Source organism: Gymnoscopelus braueri (assembly GCF_963280865.1).
Source record: "Gymnoscopelus braueri genome assembly, chromosome: 24".
Classification (NCBI taxonomy): domain Eukaryota; kingdom Metazoa; phylum Chordata; class Actinopteri; order Myctophiformes; family Myctophidae; genus Gymnoscopelus; species Gymnoscopelus braueri.
This window is the reverse complement of record NC_137626.1, coordinates 26,752,357-26,763,866: the sequence shown is the minus strand read 5'-3', so window position 1 is coordinate 26,763,866 and position 11,510 is coordinate 26,752,357. Positions and strand designations below refer to the sequence as shown.

Here is an 11,510-nt window from a genome sequence, read left to right as displayed (position 1 = left end):
TCAACAGAGAAAACATTCATTCTACAGAGCTTTTAATAGTTTGACAGGTATCAACTGGTATGGGGGACCCAAAACTGCACAGTAAATTCCCCAAAGTAAAATCCCAGAGGAGTGTACAAATGGGGCCAAATGGACCATTGTATTTGTTACACACGTCTGTGTGAATTGTAATCATGTTCTAGGTCTTAATTTGTCCATGGATTGAATGAAATACCAGTGTGTACTCTGGATTCCCTGGATCACAGTTGGGAACCACTGTCTTGGTATTTTGCAAGGTTAAAAAATATACACATTGTTGCAAAATTATATGCTTATATAAGTAGGGTTGATGAGAGGCTTATGGAAAAAATTACGGTGAAAAGTTCTGTGTATTTCCGGTGATTTATACTCCCATGATTTGATTTTGTTTTTGTTTTTGTTTTTTTATTTAATTTTGCTTCCCACTAAAATCAACCCTCTCTTTCGCTCAGATATGTAAAACAAACCAACCAATCCAAGTCCTTGCTTGCACGCAGACGATCATGCGCCGTTGAAGCCACAGCCAGCGACCAAACCCCTCCCCAAAGACCACGTTGCCCCGCCCACAAACCCCAAGAAACGCCTGCTGGTTCGCGTAGAAGTGGAGGAGGGCAGGGTTGTGTCCCAAAGCTCCCACTACACCGATATTGAGTGACACAGCTTTGTCACCATATAGCAACACTATACGAAGGTTTGAAGTTTCAAGTTTCAAGTCAGATCTTGTATGTGAATTGTGAACATGACGAATGCATTTGCACTAAAGGGCAATTTTGGAAAAACCACTGGGACAAATTCTATTGAATGTACTACGAGATCCACCCCCAGCCTCCCCCCCCCCCCCTGCTATGCCTTCTGTTCTATCTGGTTGGACTTCAAGCGTGCGCACTGGGCCATTTTGGGGCAAACAATGTTTTATTTTCTGCCTTTCAGGGTTTTTTGAGGGGTTGAAGGCAGGGATGCCTGTGAACGTGATCTTGAAAATGTGTAATCTTTGTTTATGCGTATGGTTGAACACAAGCCATGTCTGACCTCATTGTGTTATCAGCTTTTGCTTCAGTTGTTCTCACCTTGTAAGAAACATAAATGCAACCAAATGGAGTGTTACGGGTTTCTGTCCTAAGTTTGAAATAAAAATGGGGAACTTGCAATATCGGATGTGTGTCTGACTCTGTGTGTGCGTGTGCGTGTGCGTGTGCGTGTGCGTGTGTGTCTATTCAGAGGACGAACCTTTGTTGGCTGCTGAACATCTTCTGTCTTGAAGGCTATAAACAGGAATGCAGTATCATAACATAGAGAGATATGTTTCCTAGAACCTTAGCAGGCCACCCAATGTTGTGACATTAGAAGCCAAATAATACCTCTTTAATATATCCATAACGCATCAGCAGATCACATGAAAGAGTAAAGCAGGGTGGGCGTCTGGGTGACAGTTTTGGGGAAGAAAAGTTAAGTATAGTGCAAAAGTATTACTTTCCCCAGTAACAAGTAGTGTAACAGTAATAGTAATTATATTACATTAATTAATCCAAGTAATTCTGCAAAAAGATCATATCAGTTTTGCTGCAATGTGGGCAGTTTGGCTTTTTGGTGACTCCTCTTGTGAGCTTAATTATTGTTCAGATAAAGCTGTCTAAACGGTTTGTATTCATATTGTACATCACTTTTTCTGAAGGGGGGCAGCAAGTAATAAAACAAAAAAGTAATATAGTAATATTTGTAATGTAAGTAATTACCAAGTAATAAGTAAAGTAGTAGTATTACATTTGAAAGGAGTTATAAGTAAAGAGTACACTCCCTGAGTTACTCACCCAACACTGGGCGAGAGTAGGCGTGCGAGTGTTCATTTATCCATTTGTGAATTACAGCTTCAATCCAATGCAGATCCGGAACTTATTTTAATCAATAAAACGTTATTTTAACCAATCTGAATATTAGACTATATTAATACAATATAGCACATCTGCAGTGGTTGGACGTGGTCTCCATACTCTCCATTGAGAAATATAGACCCTGGTATCGTCTTGGAACAGCGGTAAAATTGGTCTGCCGTGCAGGGAGAACAGGGTTCAAGTCCCGGATATACTTACGTATTGTAGCTTTATTACTGACAATTTCGCTGTCTATATGTTACTAAACTGGACCTTTTTCATTACACGTTTCATGGAATCAGCCCTGACACCTCCGGTGATTCTTTTTAAAACTTGTGAAAACTTGTTAAATGGAACATTCTGCATAATGATGAGTACATTTACTTTTGGTACTTTAAGTACATTTTGATGCCAATACTTTGCAGTATTGATACTTTTACTTTAGTAAAAAAAATCAGCACCATGCAGTGAGACCTCCAGCTTTGCTGATGTTGCATACTTGTACTGTAGCTATCTGAATGTTTAGACCCATGTTAACTATAAACAAGTGTGTGCACATGGATGAACAGCTGCACTCGTGCTTGTGCTCTCTCTCACTCTCACTCTCACTCTCTCACACACACACACACACACACACACACACACAGGTATATCAGCATCAAATGACGGTAATCGTAGCTGAGGTAAGACACCTGGACATTTATCAGAGTGTGATGTGTTTGGGTCAGTTGTGGGAATGGGACAACTGACCTGTTGTACTTTTGCCTCGATTCCAATTAAGAAATTGCCTTGTGCGGCACCGATGGCCTAGCGGTAAAGGCGCATACCACATATAGGCTCTAATGCAGCCTGACAGCGACTCTCAGGTTCGATTCCCGAGCCCGACGACCTTTGCTGCGTGTCACTCCCCGTCTCTCTCTCCCTGTTTCCTGTCACACTCTACTGTGTACTCTAAAAAAAATACCCAAAAATAGATCAGCTATTTTCCCAATTTTTGCATGCCACCATTGTACTAACTGTGGTTAATCAGATTTGATAGGGGCCTCCTACATTCCCTCTCGTTGGCTCCAACCACTGCCAATCTATAGGGGACTGCAAGAGGACCTAAAGACCTTGATCAGAGCAGAAGCACCCTACAGACTGAAGATTAGTGAGAGACGGAGACTTTTAGTTGTTTTTTCCTGAAGCACATTTTTGTTTAATAAAAGCCCTGGCCACCTGCCAGCGGGGACTGCAGCCACCCTGTGTTTGTGTCTGTCACCACACCTACAAAGCTCTCATACACAGCCCTAAACCGTAACAAATCTATTAGAATGTTTTCGTGTTGACTCATCATTGATATATAATAAACAAATACTGTATCACAAAAAGCCCTGCTTCAAGATTATTCAATTAACCTACATCAGCAAGATAAAGTCATTTAGAGGTTCACAATTTTGGTTGTGATATGTTTTCGGTTATATCGCCCAGCACTACGTTGTGTGTTTGGGTCAGTACAATGGGACAGGGAGGTTTGTGGAAGTAAACTCACTGGTGAACATAGAAGTGAGTTGTGAACAGGGCAGCTAGGAAACTGCCCACCATTCTCGTCCTGTTTCCATTCTTCTCTTCCCCTTTCAAGCAGAGGAGAAGACATTCATGATTTATCTGACTCAAAGGACAGTACCCCCGCACACACGCACGCACACGCACACACACACACACACACACACACAAATGTGGGTGTCCACAGACTGACACACAATCTCTTCTTTACACACACACACACACACACGCGCAAATGTGGGTGTCCACAGACTGACACACAATCTCTTCTTTACACACACACACACACACACACACACACACACACACACACACACACACACACACACACACACACACACACACACACACACACACACACACACACACACACACACACACACACACACACACACACACACACACACATGCCTACACCACACCACACACAGATGTGCTTTTGACCCCATGTTGATAATCTATCTCTCTCCACGTCATCTAACAATTCCGACCATGTGTAGTTTCAAATGGCTGGTTTTCATCCTCAGTTGGCCTGTGCAGAGAGAAAACTATATGTTTGTATTTCATGGTTGGTGTTGTAAGTATAGTTAAACAAAACTTTGTCTTTGTCTCTTTTGCTCCTTATACGGTTGTTACGGTTGTTATGGTCAAATCAACTTACATGCAAAGAATGCATTTTCTCTGAGAATGTTTATTTTTACATTGATGCACTTGACCATGGGTGACCACTCTTGATTGCTCTATTCAGACACCACTTTCACTCTTTTAGGGCATGTTATTATTATTAAAGTAATACTAGGTAACGTTTTCAACAAAACTAAAGTTAAATTGTATATCTTTTGCGAGTGGCAAAAGTTTCACAACACCCACTCCGTGAATTTCACCCCCGGAAGCCTTTTATTTATATATTTTCTATTGAACGTGTACGGGGGGGACTTTCCCGGGAAAATGACGTTCCTGGCCAACGTCATGACGTCGTGGCCGACGTCCTCAGGAACTACCGCAACGGTTTCCTGTTTGGCCAGGAACTACCGCGCTATTAACAAAAAGGAACCTCACGCTGATTTTAAGATAATGTAGGATTGGGAGATCGAAAAAGAACAGAAAAAGAAAGCACAGCTCATGGTAACTAATGCTCCACTGGCTAAGAGAAACGATCCGTAGATAGTATAAAACAATTAAAAGATCGCTTTTTGAAACGCTTCCGGCTTCCGGTGAAAACGAATGGAATTCTGGGTAATCGAGGACTAGGGAAATTGTATGCAGTGACGGTAGTGACCAGCAGAGGTTGCTAAAAATCGTTATTTGTGATTTTGCATTGTACAACTTTAAGGTCACAGACAATCATTGAGAGGCACTCCTACAGTAGAGTGTGATTGTCTCACAACTATGAACACAGAGGGGGTGGAGTATCTACAGTATCATGTAGAAGACACTCTTGATGAAGGTCCAGAGGGACTGAAACGTCAAATATTTATATAGCATATATTTATATATATGCTATATAAATAAAGTTTATTATTATTATTATTATTATTATTATTATTATTATTAATGCTTGAATACAATTGATGCTGATGAGCAAGAGCAGTGTGCAGGATTTTTCTTCATGAATGGACATTACAGTAGGGAAAATATTTTTTCAAATATTTTGTAAAATAGCTAAAATAGCCGATCTACAAGATCACAATGTGTTGCGCATTGTGACCTCCTAGATCGACTAATTTCCTCATTTTCTGAAGGTTTTAAAAAGTGTAAAATTGGGCTGGTTGATAATCCATTAAAACCGGGAATGTGTCATATTAGATACTAGCGTTGACTTATACAAGCTCACAGCGCTTTGTGTCGCGCTGCAAGCTTGTATCGGCTATTTTTTAACATTAAAAGAAAAATATCTTGTGTGAGAACTACTGATTTAGAAGGCATTTGTAGAATCGGCCTCAGATCTTAATGGGTTAACAGCCAGAGGTCATTTGTCTGGTCAACACACTCAATGGTCTTGATTCATGACAATACGAATACGGTAGTTGTGAAGCACTGATATGAATGTGTTCATAAGAACGATGATATTTATGATTATGTCCCAGATTCTGAACAACAGCAGTCAGTTCCAAGTACATTGTTTAAAGCTCTGTTCCAGATAACAGGCCTGCAGCAAACAGAGGCAGAGTTGAGTATTCTGTCCAAACTGAACATCAGTGCAATCACATTGTCTGTACATGCAGTGTCATTATTGGTGTTGTTTATAGTGCCGGAGTTCAATATTGCACGATGACACCATCATTATAAATAAAGGTAGTCTTACTAGACTATTTGTCTAGGCAGCATAAACAGTGGGAAACTGTGATGGCTCCAACCCCGCCGTGCGTATTTGGTCGATGAAGACACGTCAATGGCTAAGCGCCAGCGCAGTGGCCGTTGCGATCACATCAGCACAGCGGGCTATTGTCAGAACCTGTACATCCACTGATAACTGATTTTCGAGGGACAAAGAGTGTAGGCCTGAAGTGGCTCCCACCTCGCCATGGGATGAGTTTGAGGATAAAGAAGTTACGTAAGACAGTCTTTGAGGTGACTTTGGTTTGTTTAGTTGCCACCATGCTTCTTGGTCTACTATGCTTCTTGCCTACCATGCCATGTACATAAAAAACATTACAGGTTGAGTTTGGTACGTTGTACTACTCTGGACTGTGATAGTAAAACAAACAGTGGCCTGTTTTGGAGAGTGTAATGAGTAATGAGAGGAAAAACTGCAGTTTTGTTTATGTAATCACCTGACTTTGAGCCCTGGTCTTATGGATGGGAAACCAAACATCCACTGATCATCCAAAGGAGATTCCCCTGAGGCCAAGGTTGTCTGCTCTACTACATTCAATCCCCATTGGATACGTGACCCAGGTCACAGCAACAATGTAACCACCTGGATTCAAACTCAAATGATCTCCTATGTGTTGAAAAGAACCAGCTACTATTCAGTAAAAGGGGGATCTCCCATTGGCCAACAGAAGTAGGCTTCTTGGATTCAGTCCAGGGTTACTTCTGCTAAACTTGGTTAATCATGTATAACTCATGTCCCCAATAACATTTCCTCAGAGCAGCTCCACATCATCAATTTGTTCATGATATCAATGTCCCGCAGCGTAATGACATTTGCATTTGTTAGCTGCTAGCTAGCTGCATCACAGAGTGTCACCAAACGCCATCTTTCGTTATAACTTAGAGTGCAATTTCCTCTGTTCCCTGCACCCTGCGTCTCCACCGGTCCCTGAGCTTCTGAACAAGTTTACATGCAGGCTCTGTGTATTTCCTGTTTGCCAGGCCGAGCACCAGCGGCACCACGGCCATGCTTCCGATACCGGTGCACTACAGCACTATGTGAGTGGTGGCGCTCCATCTGGACTCGCTCAGCAGGAACACCACGCACACGTGCATGTAAATGATATAGGGTACCCAGCAGGCGAGGAACGTCAGCGACACGGCCACGACGCAGCGTGTGTACCGTAGGTTGAGCCTGATCTCCCGGTCCGACGCTTGGCTGCCCCGCTCCACCGAACGGTGGAGCCGGCAGATGTCCTTCATCTGTCCGCGGGTGATGAACAGAACCCGGCCCGTCATGCCCAGGATGGAGACAATAGCAGGCAACAGGATGCCGTAAACCTCCAGGTAGATGAAAGCGTTGGGGAAAACCCGGCGGTACGAGCAACAGGTGCTGCTGTTTGCCGAGCAATTGGTCGGCGGCCATGCCCTCCCGCCGCCCGCGCAGCAGCCGTTCCACTCCGTCCCCGTCCAGTTATTCCACCCGAACGCAGGCAGGGACGCGTAGAGCAGCGGCGGTCCCCAGACCGCCAGCAGCGCCAGAGGGAAGCTGCGGTGCAGCCACAGGCTGCTGTAGTGCAGTGGGCTGACGATGCACATGTAGCGCTCGTAGTGGACCATCACCAGGTTGAAGAGGAACGCCAGGAAGAGGAAGTTGGGGAATATGTGCACCATCATGCAGGAGCTGAAGCTCAGGTGTCGGTTGAGCCCCATCCAGGGTATGAAAGGGAGCGCCACCCCCGTGCATAGGTCGGCCACCAGTAGGCTGAGGAAGAAGTAGTTGGGCGTGTTGTGGAGCTGGCGGTTCCACGCGATGCCCAGGATGATGACGAGGTTGGCCAGGATGATGGAGGTGGACAGAGGTACCGTGATGATGTAGATGAGTTCCTCCTCGGAGAGGAGAGATTGGGAGTCATTGCGGTCCATCGTAACTGAAGACCGCCTCGATCTTCTTCCGCCTTGGAGCCTGTCCTCTTCTCCACTCCCATCAATGAGGAGCAACCCTGTATGGATGACAGGTAAGAGTTGTCAATGACAGCAAGGGAGGTAGGGCTGCAAATAAAAAATAATATATATTCTTAAATGATATACTGTACCAACGAAAAACTGTACTAACGATTAACCACTGAAGCCCAATTTCATACTTTGTTGCACATTGGTTTCGTGCAGCAAAAGAAAAAAAAACATGTTGTGAGCTTGTAGATCTGCAATTTAAACTTCTTCTTTTTTTTACAGGTCTTTCGCCTATAATGACATACCCAAATAGATTATTAATCGATTACTTTGTTAAATCATTGATTATCGATATTATTTTATTATAATTTATTCAATCGATTAGTTTGATTAAGTGTTGCAACCCTAAAGGGAGTGGTTTAGAGATGGCTATATTAGATCAAATTATTTAAATATTTATCAAATACACACTGATAGCAATAGCTCAGTGGCTATATATCCGCTGGTGTCCAAATAGACTGGAGCAGAATAGGACGCCACAGCGTCTAAACAGGTCGGTTGAAAATCTCAACACAATCTTCAACAGTGATGTAAACAGTGTCCGTTTTCAAATGTGCATTTTCACATTTGACCACAGCATCTCTTGTGTATAATTATCTAACATTAAATGTGTAACTAAAACCACTGAGAATGATAATGCTATCGTTTTTCTTATATATTCCAACTGACCTTTAGTTATCTTTAACTAATATGATTATAGCCCTCATTGTTCAGAGAAAGGCTACACGCTGTGTAACAAAATGTGTGGTTTCTGTTTAGGATAAAGACATGCGGTGGATTCACTTCCATTTCATGGTGGTGTACTTGACCATCAACTGAACCAATGTCTATTATTTCTGGGGATATTCAGTTACTATCACTTGAGAAGAACACAGCCTTGATGTGCCACACCTCCAGCCCTGTAATCTATTTCAGTCAGTCTTGTCTTGTCTTCCCTTCTCTCTCACATCCTCTCTAAAATTAACTTTGTGTTCATGAATGAATTATTAACATTTGTCTGCTTATTATAGTAATTAAATTAAGCATACAATTATATCATTGTAAATGTTCCCCACCACAACAATGAACTGATTACAAAAGACTCAGGATGGGCTGTCAGCAATGAGGATGGGTTTTAAAAGCAGTGAGGATGGTGGGCTGTAACAGCAGTGAGCTCAGGATGGGCTGTGAACAGCGGTGACGGTGAGGTCATTCAATAATAGATGAGTCTGGGGTTACACACCTCTTTGTGCCCATTATATTTCAGTGTGTCAGTTTACTTGAATTTCCAATACTAATGCCGCATTTGAAGGCATTGTTGAAGGTGACATCAAACCAGATAAGCATATCTATAGATATAGGTTAAGTTAGATAGGTTAGAAATAGGCAAATGTGTACAGTACTGTATGTATTCAACAAATAAAAATTTACTAATTTCAAGATGTTGTTTATGATGGGTGTATTATTTCACTGCTAACTGGAATGTGACTGATAATAAGAATGTAGATAAGACAGAATAAATGGAACATCTGAATAGTTTCATTACATTCTATACATTATTAAATCAGAATAGTAATGTTTTATATTTTCGTGTGTTTCTTGTTTCTAGTTTTTTTTCCCCTCATTCCAGAATCCACTTTTTAGAACTTCTGAGAATGCAATGGAAACAGATTGTCGCTTACCTCTTTTGGGATGAGTGATGCATTCACCTGTCAATGGACTGAAGGAAATTCACTGACAACTTGGTATGAAATATCCACCATCACAGGTCCTCATCATCCTTCCTCAAGACCTTTCTTCCTCACAGGGCAGATCCCTTTGTGGAGCAGTGAAGCACAGACGCTCCTGTAGACTGACTCCTAGTGGGAGAGACATACAGACAGAGAGAGAGAGAGAGAGAGAGAGAGAGAGAGAGAGAGAGAGAGAGAGAGAGAGAGAGAGAGAGAGAGAGAGAGAGAGACAGACACGGTGTAGTCCAGTGCAGGGGTCTTCCTCTTAGGTGGAAACTCTTAAAGGGGAAGTACGCGCTAGAACTCAACTGAAGGAAGTGAAGATGTCCCGCTGCCTGCACAGACTTGTTGGTCAGAGGGGAGACAGCCAGGGTGGGGGCCGTGGGGGTCTACTGTTGTATGTTCCTGATGACATGCCTGCTTGGAGACAGGCTCAACGGCCAACTATGCATGACCCGTATTCTTATCTAATCGGTTACTGTGTCACCTCATAGCTCTTTCTCCAGGTTAGACTCACTTAGAAACATCTCGACATGCATGGAGCACAGGGCATGACCAGCGCCTGTCTAAATGGAATATTCTTATCACGGGCATTCCATGTTTACATTAGTATCCAACGCTTTTGAACATGAGAGCCTCCCCTCTCCTCCATTTCACACTGAGTACGATGGACCCCTTACAGCATGCCCAATTCATGCACTGAAAATGGCAAACCTGAAGCTCACAATGTGTCACATCCATGCTGCAAATAATATGTAAAAATTCAAATGATTGGGAGACAAAAAGCTTATCAAATGGGGATCTATGGCCTAATATGCATTACATTTGGGGATCCTTCACAAAAACGGTTGAGAACCACTATTATAGAGTCACAGACTTTGTGGTGGTAAAAGAAATGACATTACATGAAGTGAAAGAGAATCACCTTTGGCATTCAATGCTGTTCCCATATTGAACCCCTGCATCTGTTCTTCACTACCTCTTTATACCCAATCTGGGAACCCAGATCCAACTGAAAATGAAAAACAGCGACCTCTGCTGTTTGTTCTATGTCTGTTGGCTCTGGGTGGAGGAAAACGTAACACCAGTGCTCAAAGGAAACCGGGGTTTAGGTCCATAGACATATATAGGTAGACGCCTCCTTCGGCTCTGAGGCATGTGTAACTTGGGCGCCATTTTAGCGTAGGAGAGCTTCCCTGAAGCTTCCGCGTGTGTCACAGAAGGGGGCGTTCGGTAGGCCAATCAGAGGCAGGTGGGGGCGGGACAACTAGATTCTGACAGGTCTTAGAAAAGACGCACTGTGATTGGCCTGTAGTCAACGCGCTGTGAGCGCTGTGATTGGCCAGTAGTCACTTTGAGTGTCCGTTTGCCTACGCGAAAATGGCGGCCGCGATACAAGTTGCTCCAACGAACTGCAGAGGCCAATGAGGTATCTAGGTTTCTATATCTATGTTTAGGTCTCCCTTCAGCTTTCACTTCCGGTGGGTGCCACTATGTTTTCATTCCCACTAACAATATTTCTACACGGAACACTAATACCACTTCTCCCAGAGAACATGGATCGTTTTGGTTATAAGCCCACTTGTTTCTATGATGAAAGAGTAAGTTAAAATGTGAATATCTTTCTGTGGTTTTGTCTGCTCCGCGGACGCTATTGTTAAATTAGTTTGGGTTTGTTTCGAGGGGGAAAGATCGACGGACATGTGAATCCCGCCCACTACATTTGATTGGGTAAAGCGCGGCCTGCTTCCTGATCTGAAGGCACGCCCACTTGTAGCCAATGCGCACACGTTATGACGAACCTCCCTGACAGATTCCAACGCAGTGCAGAATCTGTTCTTGAGAGATTACTTTATACCCAACAAAATGCTCAGTCTTATTTAAATACCCTTCTAGGTCAGCATTGAGATAAATTAACACCCTGGAGTTTTGCTGTGCACACAGAACCCCCTAAGGCCTCTTAACTCACTCCAGCCACGCTTGACAAGTGTTTTGTCAAGCCTTCAGCCCCACAGCCTCAAACTCTATTTGTAAATACATT

The 11,510-nt window shown here is 43.1% G+C and overlaps 2 protein-coding genes across 2 annotated transcripts in view; one reads left to right on the top strand and one right to left on the bottom strand.

The window, feature by feature from the left end:
* LOC308080880 (keratin, type II cytoskeletal 8-like) overlaps positions 1 to 1,171 on the top strand; it is a 9,494-nt gene extending 8,323 nt beyond the window's left edge. The window contains exon 9 of the mRNA XM_080422940.1: positions 471 to 1,171. Within this exon, the coding sequence (XP_080279066.1) occupies positions 471 to 478 (8 nt within the window). The 3' untranslated portion in view covers positions 479 to 1,171. The remainder of the gene's footprint in view (positions 1 to 470) is intronic.
* Positions 1,172 to 6,647: 5,476 nt separating this feature from the next.
* LOC308080881 (G-protein coupled bile acid receptor 1-like) lies at positions 6,648 to 7,673 on the bottom strand (the record flags this gene model as incomplete). The annotated part of the gene is given in 2 exon segments (XM_080422941.1): positions 6,648 to 6,794; positions 6,798 to 7,673. Coding segments are annotated over 2 exon segments (1,023 nt in total).
* Between the last annotated feature and the right edge of the window lie 3,837 nt (positions 7,674 to 11,510).